This window comes from Physeter macrocephalus, chromosome 5 (genome assembly GCF_002837175.3).
Source record: "Physeter macrocephalus isolate SW-GA chromosome 5, ASM283717v5, whole genome shotgun sequence".
NCBI lineage: Eukaryota > Metazoa > Chordata > Mammalia > Artiodactyla > Physeteridae > Physeter > Physeter macrocephalus.
This window is the reverse complement of record NC_041218.1, coordinates 5169435-5180645: the sequence shown is the minus strand read 5'-3', so window position 1 is coordinate 5180645 and position 11211 is coordinate 5169435. Positions and strand designations below refer to the sequence as shown.

Genomic DNA, 11211 nt, shown 5'->3' with positions numbered 1-11211 from the left:
GGGGAGCGGCTGGCCGGCGGCGGGCCGGCGGCGGGCGGGGGTCGCGCCCCCCGCCGGCTGCCCCTCCCCCGCGCGGGCCGCGTCAGGCCGGGCGGCGGCGGCGGCGGCGGCGGCGAAGTTTTGACAGCTGCTCCAGTTGTTGTGGTGGGTTCCGGGCTGTGCGAGCGCCGGCCCCTCAGCGCCCGCGCCAGCCCTCCAGGCAGGGGAGGAGGAAGTTTTGCGGGTGTGCGTGTACCACACACAGACACACACACTCGACCGTGGTCGTCGCGCGAGGGCCGCGCCGGGTCTCCCAGAGCGCCCCCGCACCACAGACCTCTCAAACTCGCCGCCGTCTCGCCCACACACGGCCGCCGCGACGCCCCCGCCCCCTCCCCCACTCCGCCGGCCCTGCCGCCCCCCGCTCGCCGCCGCTGCCACTCACGGGGCTCGCTCCGCGCATGCGCCGCCCGCGGACGCGCCGCCGCCGCTGACCTCACCGCCCCTCCCCCGCCCCCGCTCCCTCCTCTTCTGACGCGGCGGCCCGGCCGCACCGCGACTCCAACTCCGGCTCGGGCTCCGGCTCCGGCTACGGCTCGGGAGAGCGCCAAGCTGCGGATGAGCGAATCCGGGATCGGGGTCCGGGGAGTGCGCGGAGGGATAGCGAGGACGAGGCGGGCCGCGGTCGCGCTCCGCAGGCGCTCGGCCTCCGCGGACTGGCGGGCGGGTGTAGAGCTCGTCCCGCCCCGGCGCGCGGCGGGCCCGGGTTCCCCCCGCGCCTCCACTCCCACCCCCATCCCCGGCGGGGCGCGGGGACCGGCCCGGAGGGGCTTCGCCGGGCGCACGTTCAGCGTTCGTTCGTTGTAATGCGCGTCGGTGGAGGAAAACAAATGGAGTGCAACTTCGTTCTACTCCAGTTCCAGGGATACTTTCATTACAGCGTCGTTTTGAAAATGATCCGGAAAGGGTTTATAAAGCTGTCAGACAAAAAGAACGATGGCATTTTGAGGGATAAAGTGCTGAGAGACATAATGAACCAGTAAAACCCCGACAACTTGGTTTTAACGTTGGGTGTGTTGTGATGAAGAAACAAAAATGGAAGGACTTGTAAGCCACCTCTTACACTACCTAAAAACGGTGAAGGAAAACTGAGGCTGCTAGGGTCCGAAATCTGACATGTGCGCTTAGGAAGGAAGGAGAGTTACAGGTGGGGAGTTCTGGGTTTCTTATTCTAACAGGGACCAACACTTTTACAATGTACTCTTCTCTGATTTCCTTCCCATTCACTAGGGGAGTGAAAAACATGGATTTGAATTGGGAAAAACTATTACGACCCATCAACCATTTGCAAAAGGATTGGGGTAAACTATCATCTTACACGCTTAGACTCTAGGCCGGACACCCCGGGCACTTTCTGATTATGATTTCTTTCCATCTTCACAACAGTTCTGGTGTAAGGTAAGAATAAAACGCGGTTTTTCCTGCTGTGTTGTTTGCCTTCCCTTCCCAATAGCCAGAATATAAACTCTGAACCGTATATTTGTGTGTATTTGGGCAAACATGCACAGTTTCCAGAGCCTCTTCTGACTAAAGCATAGTTTCTTGAAAGGGCTGAAGTGAGGACCACAATAAGACGGTCGTTTGAATCCCTTCAAGGTTTAGTTCCTGCTGGCTTTTTCAAGCTTACTAAATTTAAAATTTGAGATTGGGGAGAAGCCAGCTTGGTAAATGAAAACTATAAATTAAAAGTGTCTGACTATTATTATACATAGAAATACAACATATGCATGACTAATTTATGAAGCCATACATTTATGAAGATACATTTATGAAGTGATAAGGTTTATTAGTCACCCTTTCATTTTCTGTACATTACACTAACTAAAGTATACTTTCAAAAACTGGATTATCGATCCAAATGTTTATCTGTGTTCAGTACTGAAATTAGAAGAGTCATTTCCAACTGTGTGTTTCATATGCACAAAATTCCACATCGGGACAATTTACTTCGTATACTTGTCAGCACCTGGGCGAATTTAAGGACCAGAATATGTGCCAACTGCAAGTCACTCCCGCTGGAGACAAGTTCTCAAACAACGGGGGACTGGGAACAGAAAAGTGGGTAGGATAAATGGAAGGGTAGAAATAGAAGTTTGTGCAGTGTTACTTCTGGAAAGACAAAAGGTGATGAAGGTAAAGCCAGCCTTAAATCACCATTCCTTTGGCTACTGTGAGCAGACAAGCAGCTGGGAGCTGTTTGAAAAGGATGGATAGGAGGCTCATCAGCATGAAGTTACTGTGGGCAGAGCAAACACAATATAACCCAGGATGCAGAGGAAGTATTCAAGGAATACTTATTCCATTTAAATAAAGGCCTTTCAAAGGTTTTTCCATCTCTGTCATGCAAACACAGCTCTGAGACCACAATGGCAAAAATCTAGGAGGCAGATAGCTGAGGTAGGTTCCTCAAAATTACAAAACCAAAAAGACAACAAGCATCTGGAAGGACCAAGTGCAAAAAAAAAACAAAAAAAAAATAGAATGTCTACTTTCTAATAAGTACACGTTAAACAGGCACTTTAAAAATATGGTAGACATGCACCAAAGTGTTAACAGCAATCATCTCTAAAGGGTCGGATTACAAGGGACTTTCACTTTCTATATTACATTTTTCTATAATACATCAATCTTTCAGAGCCCATGTAGTATAATCATAAACATGTATTAAATGTTTAAAATGTGAGTGGGAGTAAGGGTTGTTATCCGCAAAAAAAGAAAAAGCAACATCTCATGAAACTGTAAGCAAAGGAGATTCTCAAAGTGTCTAGCATACAAATGACAGTGAATAAAAATTCATGGTACAGTAGACATTCTTACTAATTGAAGGCCTATAAAATGTCATTGATGTCTTTCTTGAGAGAGCAATCTTTATCACTTTGTTTTAGTGAACATGAAAGTATTTATAAGGCTTTCCCATAGATTCACTACTAAATGGTATCCCTCTCTTTGTTTTCCCATAAAGTCTTAAATTCCTCAGGGTTTTTTAGGAACCAAACTTTTACAGTTGTGTGAAAAGACCGCTCAAAACGTAAATGCTAGATCTTAAAAGATTTGTGTTCATATTTTTACTGTTAAAATTGCACTTTAAAAAGTTGCAGTCATGGGCTATCATTTTTTGTCCTTTCTTTTTCAGTCAAAAAAATGTTTTTAAAAGAATTTCAACCACTTAAAATTAGTTCATATTTAGTCCATGGTGCATATTTAGCTTTATAAATTCATATTGCTTTACATAAATTATTACAGTAATGCGTACCATGTACCTGTGTGATAGAAAAAGGAAGAATCTGAGAAGGAAATAAAACAATCACCTTCAAAAATAATTTGTGTATAAGAGTATGAGGCCGGGCTTCCCTGGTGGCGCAGTGGTTGAGAGTCCGCCTGCCGATGCAGGGGACACGGGTTCGTGCCCCGGTCCGGGAAGATCCCACATGCCGCGGAGCGGCTGGGCCCGTGAGCCACGGCCGCTGAGCCTTCGCGTCCGGAGCCTGTGCTCTGCAACGGGAGAGGCCACAACAGTGAGAGGCCCGCGTACAGCAAAAAAAACAGAGTATGAGGCATATGTAAATGTTCTACAGCACGTTTTATAGAGACATGAATCTTGCCCTCCAGGGGTCTATACTTTAAACCTGGCACTACTGAACAAGATAAACACAAAAAAAGCAATCAAGTAACTGAAAAATAAACATGGAAAAACATACAGGGACTTCCCTGGTGGCGTAGTGGTTGGGAGTCCACCTGCCAATGCAGGGGACACGGGTTCAATCCTCGGTCCGGGAAGATCTCACATGCCACAGAGCAACTGGGCCTGTGCACCACAACTACTGAGCCTGCGCTCTAGAGCCCGCGAGCCACAACTACTGAAGCCCTCACGCCTAGAGCCCGTGCTCCGCAACGAGAAGCCACCGCAGTGAGAAGCCCACGCACCGCAACGCAGAGCAGCCCCCGCTCGCCGCAACTAGAGAAAGCCCGTGCGCAGCAACGAAGACCCAACGAAGCCAAAAATAATAAGAAGAAGAAAAGCATACAAATAGAAAGATTAAATATTTACATCTACTGTGTAGAAGACCACAGTTTTTTTAAAAATGCATCTGGGAGTTTCGGGGGAAGGGCAGGGGTGGGAGAAGGCAGCAGACAGCCCCCCTCTTCAGACACACAGACACACAGACACAGACACACACACACACACACTTCATTAGGTTCCTTCCTTCATTAATATACAAAGACTACTGTATTGGGTTCCTATAGCTGCTGCAAAAAGCTACCCCAAACAGGCAGCTTAAAACAATAGAAATGTATTCTCTCACTGTCCTGGTGGCTAATAGTCCAAAATCAAGATGTTGGCAGGGCTGGCCCCTCGTGGTGGGCTCTGGGGGAGAATCTGTCCCAGGCCTCGCTCAGCTTCAGGCGGTCGCCCGCGTTCCTGGGCATTGCTGCGCTTGCAGGTGCGTCCCTCCAGCCTGCCCCCACCATTACGTGACCACCTTCCCCGTGTGTCTGTTCCTCACACACGATGTTCTCCCGGTGTGTGTGTCTTCTCTTCTCGTAAGGACACCAGCCGTATTGGATCAATGGTCCACCCCACCCCAGTACGACCTCATCTTAATTAATCACAGCCACAACAATCCTATTTCTAAATGAGGTCACACTCTGAGGTTCCAGGAAGGCTATGAATATTGGGGGGCGCTATTCAACCCCATACAACCACCAAACCGCCTATACTGGTGCCTCTACCCACCTGAGCAGATCAAAATTATGTTGTTAGAAATTTTTATATGCATTAACCACATGCAAACTCTTCCTGGCACATGCACACACACACACAAATTATTTACATTTATTTTACGTCTAATCAATTTATCCAAAGAATAAATAAAATCAATGTGAATTTAACAATGACAGTGTCCACACAGTAAAAAGGTAAAATTGAGATTTAGTAGCTCCTTGGTTCGTTTGATCTTTGTAGAGGTACCTCTACAAAATTTCAGTCCAAACTTTACCGCTGGGGGGCTTCCCCAGCAGTCCAGTGGTTAAGACTCCACACTTCCCCTGCAGGGGGCACGGGTTTGATCCCTGGTTGGGGAACTAAGATACTGCATGCCTTGCACAGCACGACCAAAAACAAAATTTACTGTTTGGGGTGTTATGAACGGACTGCCTTTAAGGGTGCAAGGCAATGACTGGATCCTCACCTTCCCCTGTGCTGTGTAGTCAAACAGATAAGGATTTCACAACAGAAAATTATCTACTTTTACAATGGAAATGGAACTTACAGTCCCATGCATCACCCTTCAGGTTGAATTCTTTTTTTTTTTTTTTTTTTTTTTTGCGGTACGCGGGCCTCTCACTGTTGTGGCCTCTCCCGTTGCGGAGCACAAGCTCCGGACGTGCAGGCTCAGCGGCCATGGCTCACGAGCCCAGCCGCTCCACGACATGTGGGATCTTCCCGGACCGGGGCACGAACCCGTGTCCCCTGCATCGGCAGGCGGATTCTCAACCACTGCGCCACCAGGGAAGCCCCAGGTTGATTCTAAATTGGCGTGGCTCACTAGGTCCTGGAGGGTCCCTGCTACCCTCCAGCCAAAGCGTTCCTCTCCTTTCCACCACACCATGAGCTCCAGCCTTCAGGACTATTTTTGGTGCGCTACAAACCTCCCCAGGCTGTCCCAACCCCTCCCACCCCGCCAGCCCTTTTCACCTGGCCAATTCCCACTTCTTGTTTTTATTTCCCCTTCAGCTCTCTTTAGACTTCACCTCACCCTGACCACCGTTCTTCCCATGATGAAGGTTGTGTGTCCCTCTGGATGCTTCTACACCACCTGTGCTTTCCCCATCACAGCTCTCATGCCCTGTAATGAACTGCCCACTTAACCGTCTGTATCCCAGCCTAAGCCCACTGGAGACGACACTAGCTGTCTGCCTTATTCACCTTCTATCCGTATTACTCAGCAGTGGCTCCACAGAGTTGTTGAATAAGTGAAATAAATGGGAAAGTGTATGTTACTTTCAAGAAAAAGAGCTAAGATGATCCCTTACAGGAGTCTACTTGAAAAAAGAAACTGTAACTTTATAGACAAGGTATACATGAATACTTTGCTACATTTTGTGTTGTTATAGTTTACTTTTCTATAAGGGAACAGGCAAGTCCTCTTTGCCCCCTACAACCAACGTTTGTTATGTGACACTCCTCTCAGTATTACTGGCTTTCAGAAGCCTGGACATGGAGGATCACGCCTTTTCTAATGGAGTCTCTAAAATCAAGAGGTCAAACTAGTTGTCCACGGGGAATTCCCTGGCGGTCCAGTGGTTAGGACTGTGCACTTCCACTGCAGGGGGCACAGGTTTGATCCCTGGTCGGTGAACTAAGATCCTGCATGCCGCAAGGCTCAGCCAAAAAAAAAAAAAAAAAGTTGTCCACGGTCTTCAGACAACATAGTATCTCCTTAGAAACATTTGTCACCCAAGATAACATTAAGGGGAAAATTATTAGACAAGCATATACAATATGTATCATAGGGCTTCCCTGGTGGTGCAGTGGTTGGGAGTCCGCCTGCCGATGCAGGGGAAGCGAGTTCGTGCCCCGGTCCGGGAGAATCCCACATGCCACGGAGCGGCTGGGCCCGTGAGCCACGGCCGCTGAGCCCGCGCGTCCGGAGCCTGTGCTCCGCAAAGGGAGAGGCCACAACGGTGGGAGGCCCGCGTACCGCAAAAAAAAAAAAAAAATGTATCATATAACTCACGTATGTAAAACTGTGTAAAGCCACAACAAGCTATGTATATAAAGTAATAATTTTTGTTGTTGTTGTTGGTATGCGGGCCTTTCACTGTTGTGGCCTCTCCCGTTGCGGAGCACAGGCTCCGGACGCGCAGGCTCAGCGGCCGTGGCTCACGGGCCCAGCCGCTCCGCGGCACGCGGGATCCTCCCAGACCGGGGCGCGAACCCGGTTCCCCTGCATCGGCAGGCGGACGCGCAACCACTGCGCCACCAGGGAAGACCAAAGTAATATTAATCAAAATATAAACGACTGTCTCTGGGCTGGGATTCCAAATGACATTTACTTTCTTTGTATTTTTTCCTTTTAAGTTGTATAATGAATGAGTATCATTTTTACAAAAGCAATCAAGTTGTTTTGCTAAGAAAAAGTTTTTTCTATTTTTTTTTTTAATACATTTATTTATTTTATTTATTTATTTTTGGCTGTGTTGGGTCTTCGTTGCTGCACACGAGCTTTCTCCAGTTGTGGCGAGCGGGGCCTGCTCTTCGTTGCGGTGCGCGGGCTTCTCACTGCAGTGGCTTCTCTTGTTGCGGAGCACGGGCTCTAGGCGCGCGGGCTTCAGTAGTTGCAGCACGCAGGCTCAGTAGTTGTGGCTCGTGGGCTCTAGAGCGCAGGCTCAGCAGTTGTGGCGCGCGGGCTTAGTTGCCCTGCGGCATGTGGGATCTTCCCGGGCCAGGGCTCGAACCCATGTCCCCTGCATTGGCAAGTGGATTCTTAACCACTGCACCACCAGGGAAGCCCAAATGTATCTCCTTTTTAGCCTAAATTGTATTTAACTTTCACTGTGACATTCTTTTCCTTTTCTTTCTATCTTCTTGTCTGTGGAAATACTAAAACAATGATGGAACTCATGCCCCCTGCAGTGGGAGTGTGGAGTCTTAACCACTGGACCACCAGGGAAGTCCCTCCCCTAATCTTAATAGACATTTTCATCACTTCCCGCTGGTGCTCTGCCCAACACCTAAGGAAGTTGTACTCACTTGGTACCAATCTCTTTCCCTCACTGGTCTCACGTTCCTGCCATCCTCGTGACCATTGAAACACGTTCCTGCCATCTTTGTGACCATTGAAACAGCGTAGATGTACAGTGAACAGAGTAGATGCTCATAAATATTTGTTAAACTGAAAAAGAAGCTATCATTACTCCAGTAGGTGCCATATGAGGACAGGAGGGAGGAAGGAGGGAGGATGGAAGGAGGGAGCTCAAATTCTAAGAGCTGAGGGTAAGGGTGGGAGGGCCCCAGCCCCAGCCACGCTCACTCTGGTTTGCTGCCTTCCTGGTCACTTTCACTCCTCTGCGTCCACGTCTATTACGCTGTCTGCAGGCGGTCAGCCTCTTTCCCTCCCTTGTCTTGACCTGCCTTTGCCAGCTCAGTGTCATCACCGTCATTGGGAGGAGTTGTCCCACACTGTGCAGCCTCACACATCTGCAACCGGAAAGACAAACAGACCAGCAGACACCTTAAGGAACCTGATGAGCAGCACAAACGGATAAGGTGGCCAAAGAGGCCGAGGCATACAGGTAACCAAACGTGGCTAGGATTACAGAGCACTGCATGAGAAAGTAAACAAAACAATTTCCCTCTCAAAAAACAAAAAAACCCCAGACCAACCAACCAAACAACGGGAGCCACAGCTTCACCAGGAATTTGAAGTGGGTGGGTTTTCACCTGGTTTCCTCGTCCCTGTCTTTGAAGTTTAAATGAAACTCTGGGGCCCCGGGTACACGTGTCCCCCCTCTGGAGGACAACCGGGCCTGACTTCCGCCTGCCCCACGGCCTCCCAACTCATGGTCCATCCTTCTGTGACCTCATTCCCTGCCCTGGTTCCATGTGCCACTTGTGACTTAATCAAGATCAGATCTGTTTCAGCTACCAAGCTCCAGAGGCCCCAAGGGCCCCATTCCTTTTCAGATCACTCTGGGGGTGGTTTTAGGGCTCAGCTCTCAGCAGACCATCCTTGCACCGGGGCCCAGAGCGCTGGCTTCTCCAGACACCAGTTGATGGGAATCTGGCTGCTTTTCCCACTGACACCTCGAGGGGCTTCAGAGATCTCCTCCCGGGGCGCCCCGCTGCTGTTCTAGCGCCTGTCTGCGGCCGGGTGGGCCCCCGCGGGCGATGGACGGCAAGCCCCTTCGGCGCCTGAGCTGCCCGAACGGCTGGCGACGCCGGCGGCCGAGGAGAAGCACCTGCTGAGCAGCTTGGCCGCGGCGCACACCTTGGCCAGAGTCCTGCGGCCCTGCTACGGCCCCCAGGGGCGGCAGAGCTCCTGGTCACCGCCAAAGGAGAAACCGTGGTCACGGGGTACGCCACGGCCATGCTCCGGGCGCTGGAGCTGGAGCACCCCGCCGCCCGGCTGCTGCGGTTGGCGGCGCAGAGCCAGGAGGAGCCGAGCGGCGACGGCGCGGCCTTTGTGGTGCCCCGGCCCAGGCCCTGCTGGCGCAGGCCGAGCGCCTGCTGCGGGCCGGCCCGCCGCGCGCCCAGCTCCGGGAGGCCCTGCTGCCGTCCCTGGCCATCCGGGCGCTGGGGCCTCTGGAGGACCCGTTCGGGGCCCTGCACTCGGCGACAAAATCGCACAGGCTGTGGCAGACGCACTGCTCGACCAAGATGGTGGCGCATGCGTGCTGGGCCACGCGGGAGCCGGACGGCGGCTTCCGGTCGGAGGGCGGCTTCCGGTCGGAGCGCGTGGGCGTGTGCGCGCTGCCCGGGGCACAGCTGGAGGGCTCGTGCCTGCTCCCCGGCCTGGCCCTGCCCGGCAAGCCCTAAGGCCAGGTGGCCAAGGTGCTGAGCGGCGCCAGGGTGGCTCTGATGGCCGGCGCCTTCGGGCCCGCCAGCCTCAATGCCCAGGCCACGGCTCGTCTCTCTAGTCCTGATGACCTGACCGAGTTCAGGAAGGGCGGCGAGAGGCTGATAGAAAAGCAGGTGGCCCAGCTGGCAGCCGCGGCTATCAACATGGTGGTGGTTTGGGGGGGAATTGACGAGGAGACCCTAACGCATGCTGACAGGTGCGGCCTCATGGTGATTCAGGTAAAGTCCCGGCGGGAGATGGTGTACCTGAGCGAGGTGTTTGGCGCACCTCTGATGCCTTATCTGCTTCCTCCGCTGGAGCCAGGGAAGTGTCAGAGGGTGTACGGACAGGAGCTGGGAGAAGGTTTGGCTGTGGTATTTGAGTGGGAAACTCCAGGCACCCCTGCCCTCGCCTTGGTGCTCAGGGAGGCCACCGCTGAGGGGCTACGGGGTGCAGAGTAGGCTGCCTACCATGGCACTGATGCCTGTTTCCAGTTATGCCAGGATCCCAGACTGCCTCCAGGAGCTGGGGCCGCGGAGATGGCTCTGGCGAAAATGCTCTCAGAGAAAGGAGCCAAACTGGAAGGGCCCCGTGGTCCCACCTTCCTGGCATTTGCCCACGCCCTGCTGTCTCTTCCTGAAACCCTGGCAGAGAAGGCAGGCTTAGCCGTCTCAGACGTGATGGCAGGAATGAACGGAGCTCACCAAGCTGGGAACTTCCTGATAGGAGTGGAGGTCGAAGGGATAATAAATGCGGCCCAGGAAGAGGTGTGGGACACCCTCATAGCCAAAGCCCAAGGACTTCGAGCTGTGGCTGACGTGGTACTACAGCTCCTGACTGGCGATGACATTTGTAGTAGCCAAGAAAAGTCCCACACCTCACCAAGACCTGAAACCTGAACCTAAGAAGGCAAAGGATCGCCCATCCCCCGTGAAAAAAAAGAGTCCTTGGAACAAATAAGTGGCAACATCCTCAACAAGATGGGCTTGCCAAGGAGGGCATCGCCACCCCAAAAATGAATGTTGCCTTGTATTGCCTCCACGTTTGCTGCTATTTGAGTCCATTTCTTTGGATAAAAACAACATAACCGTTAAAGTCCTTTCCATTGATTTACTTCCTTTCAGATTCTTGGCTTTTTTCATTTCCTGTTTCTCTCGGTCAGATTCTGTTCTTTCCTCCAGGATTCAATTCTATTAAAGATTTTTAAATTGAGTACCTGAATTTTGGGGATGCAAGAAAGGGCAGGTATCTCTTCCCAACTGTCTGAGTATTCCTGCATGAATTCTAAATTTCTAGAATTTCTGTCTAAATGTCACTTTAGCAATCTGAGAACCTCAGTTTCAGCTTAAAGGAGTGGCCGCTCATTCCTGTTGTGATTATTTGGAAAAAGAAGGGAATGTTATTTTAAGGCAAAAAAATCAATATAAAGGAAAATGAGGTGGCAGGCAGAAGTATATTTTTAAAAAAGCATCCTTGGCGGGCTTCCCTGGTGGCGCCGTGGTTGGGAGTCCGCCTGCCGATGCAGGGGACGCGGGTTCGTGCCCCGGTCCGGGAAGATCCCACGTGCCGCGGAGCGGCTGGGCCCGTGAGCCATGGCCGCCGAGCCTGCGCG

General features: G+C 51.7%; 2 protein-coding genes and 1 long non-coding RNA gene across 5 annotated transcripts in view; 2 read left to right on the top strand and 1 right to left on the bottom strand.

Annotated features, from left to right (window-relative positions):
* KMT2C (lysine methyltransferase 2C) overlaps positions 1-464 on the bottom strand; it is a 298083-nt gene extending 297619 nt beyond the window's left edge. The window contains exon 1 of one of the 2 annotated variants that reach the window (XM_028489535.2): positions 425-464. The gene's annotated coding sequence lies outside the window, so the exon portion shown is untranslated. The other variant, XM_028489534.2, reaches the window with a different exon arrangement.
* LOC114486259 (uncharacterized) overlaps positions 1-6456 on the top strand; it is an 8343-nt gene extending 1887 nt beyond the window's left edge. The window contains exons 1-3 of one of the 2 annotated variants that reach the window (XR_003679679.2): positions 562-1086; positions 1270-1437; positions 5774-6456. This is a non-coding gene — a long non-coding RNA (uncharacterized lncRNA). Of the gene's footprint in view, positions 1-561; positions 1087-1269; positions 1438-5773 lie in introns of those variants that run through there. The other variant, XR_003679678.2, reaches the window with a different exon arrangement.
* Positions 6457-7650: 1194 nt separating this feature from the next.
* On the top strand, positions 7651-10683 carry CCT8L2 (chaperonin containing TCP1 subunit 8 like 2). The gene is given in 5 exon segments (XM_028490294.2): positions 7651-7674; positions 8896-9073; positions 9076-9228; positions 9231-10450; positions 10452-10683. Coding segments are annotated over 5 exon segments (1683 nt in total). The 3' UTR covers positions 10560-10683.
* The last annotated feature ends 528 nt before the right edge of the window (positions 10684-11211 follow it).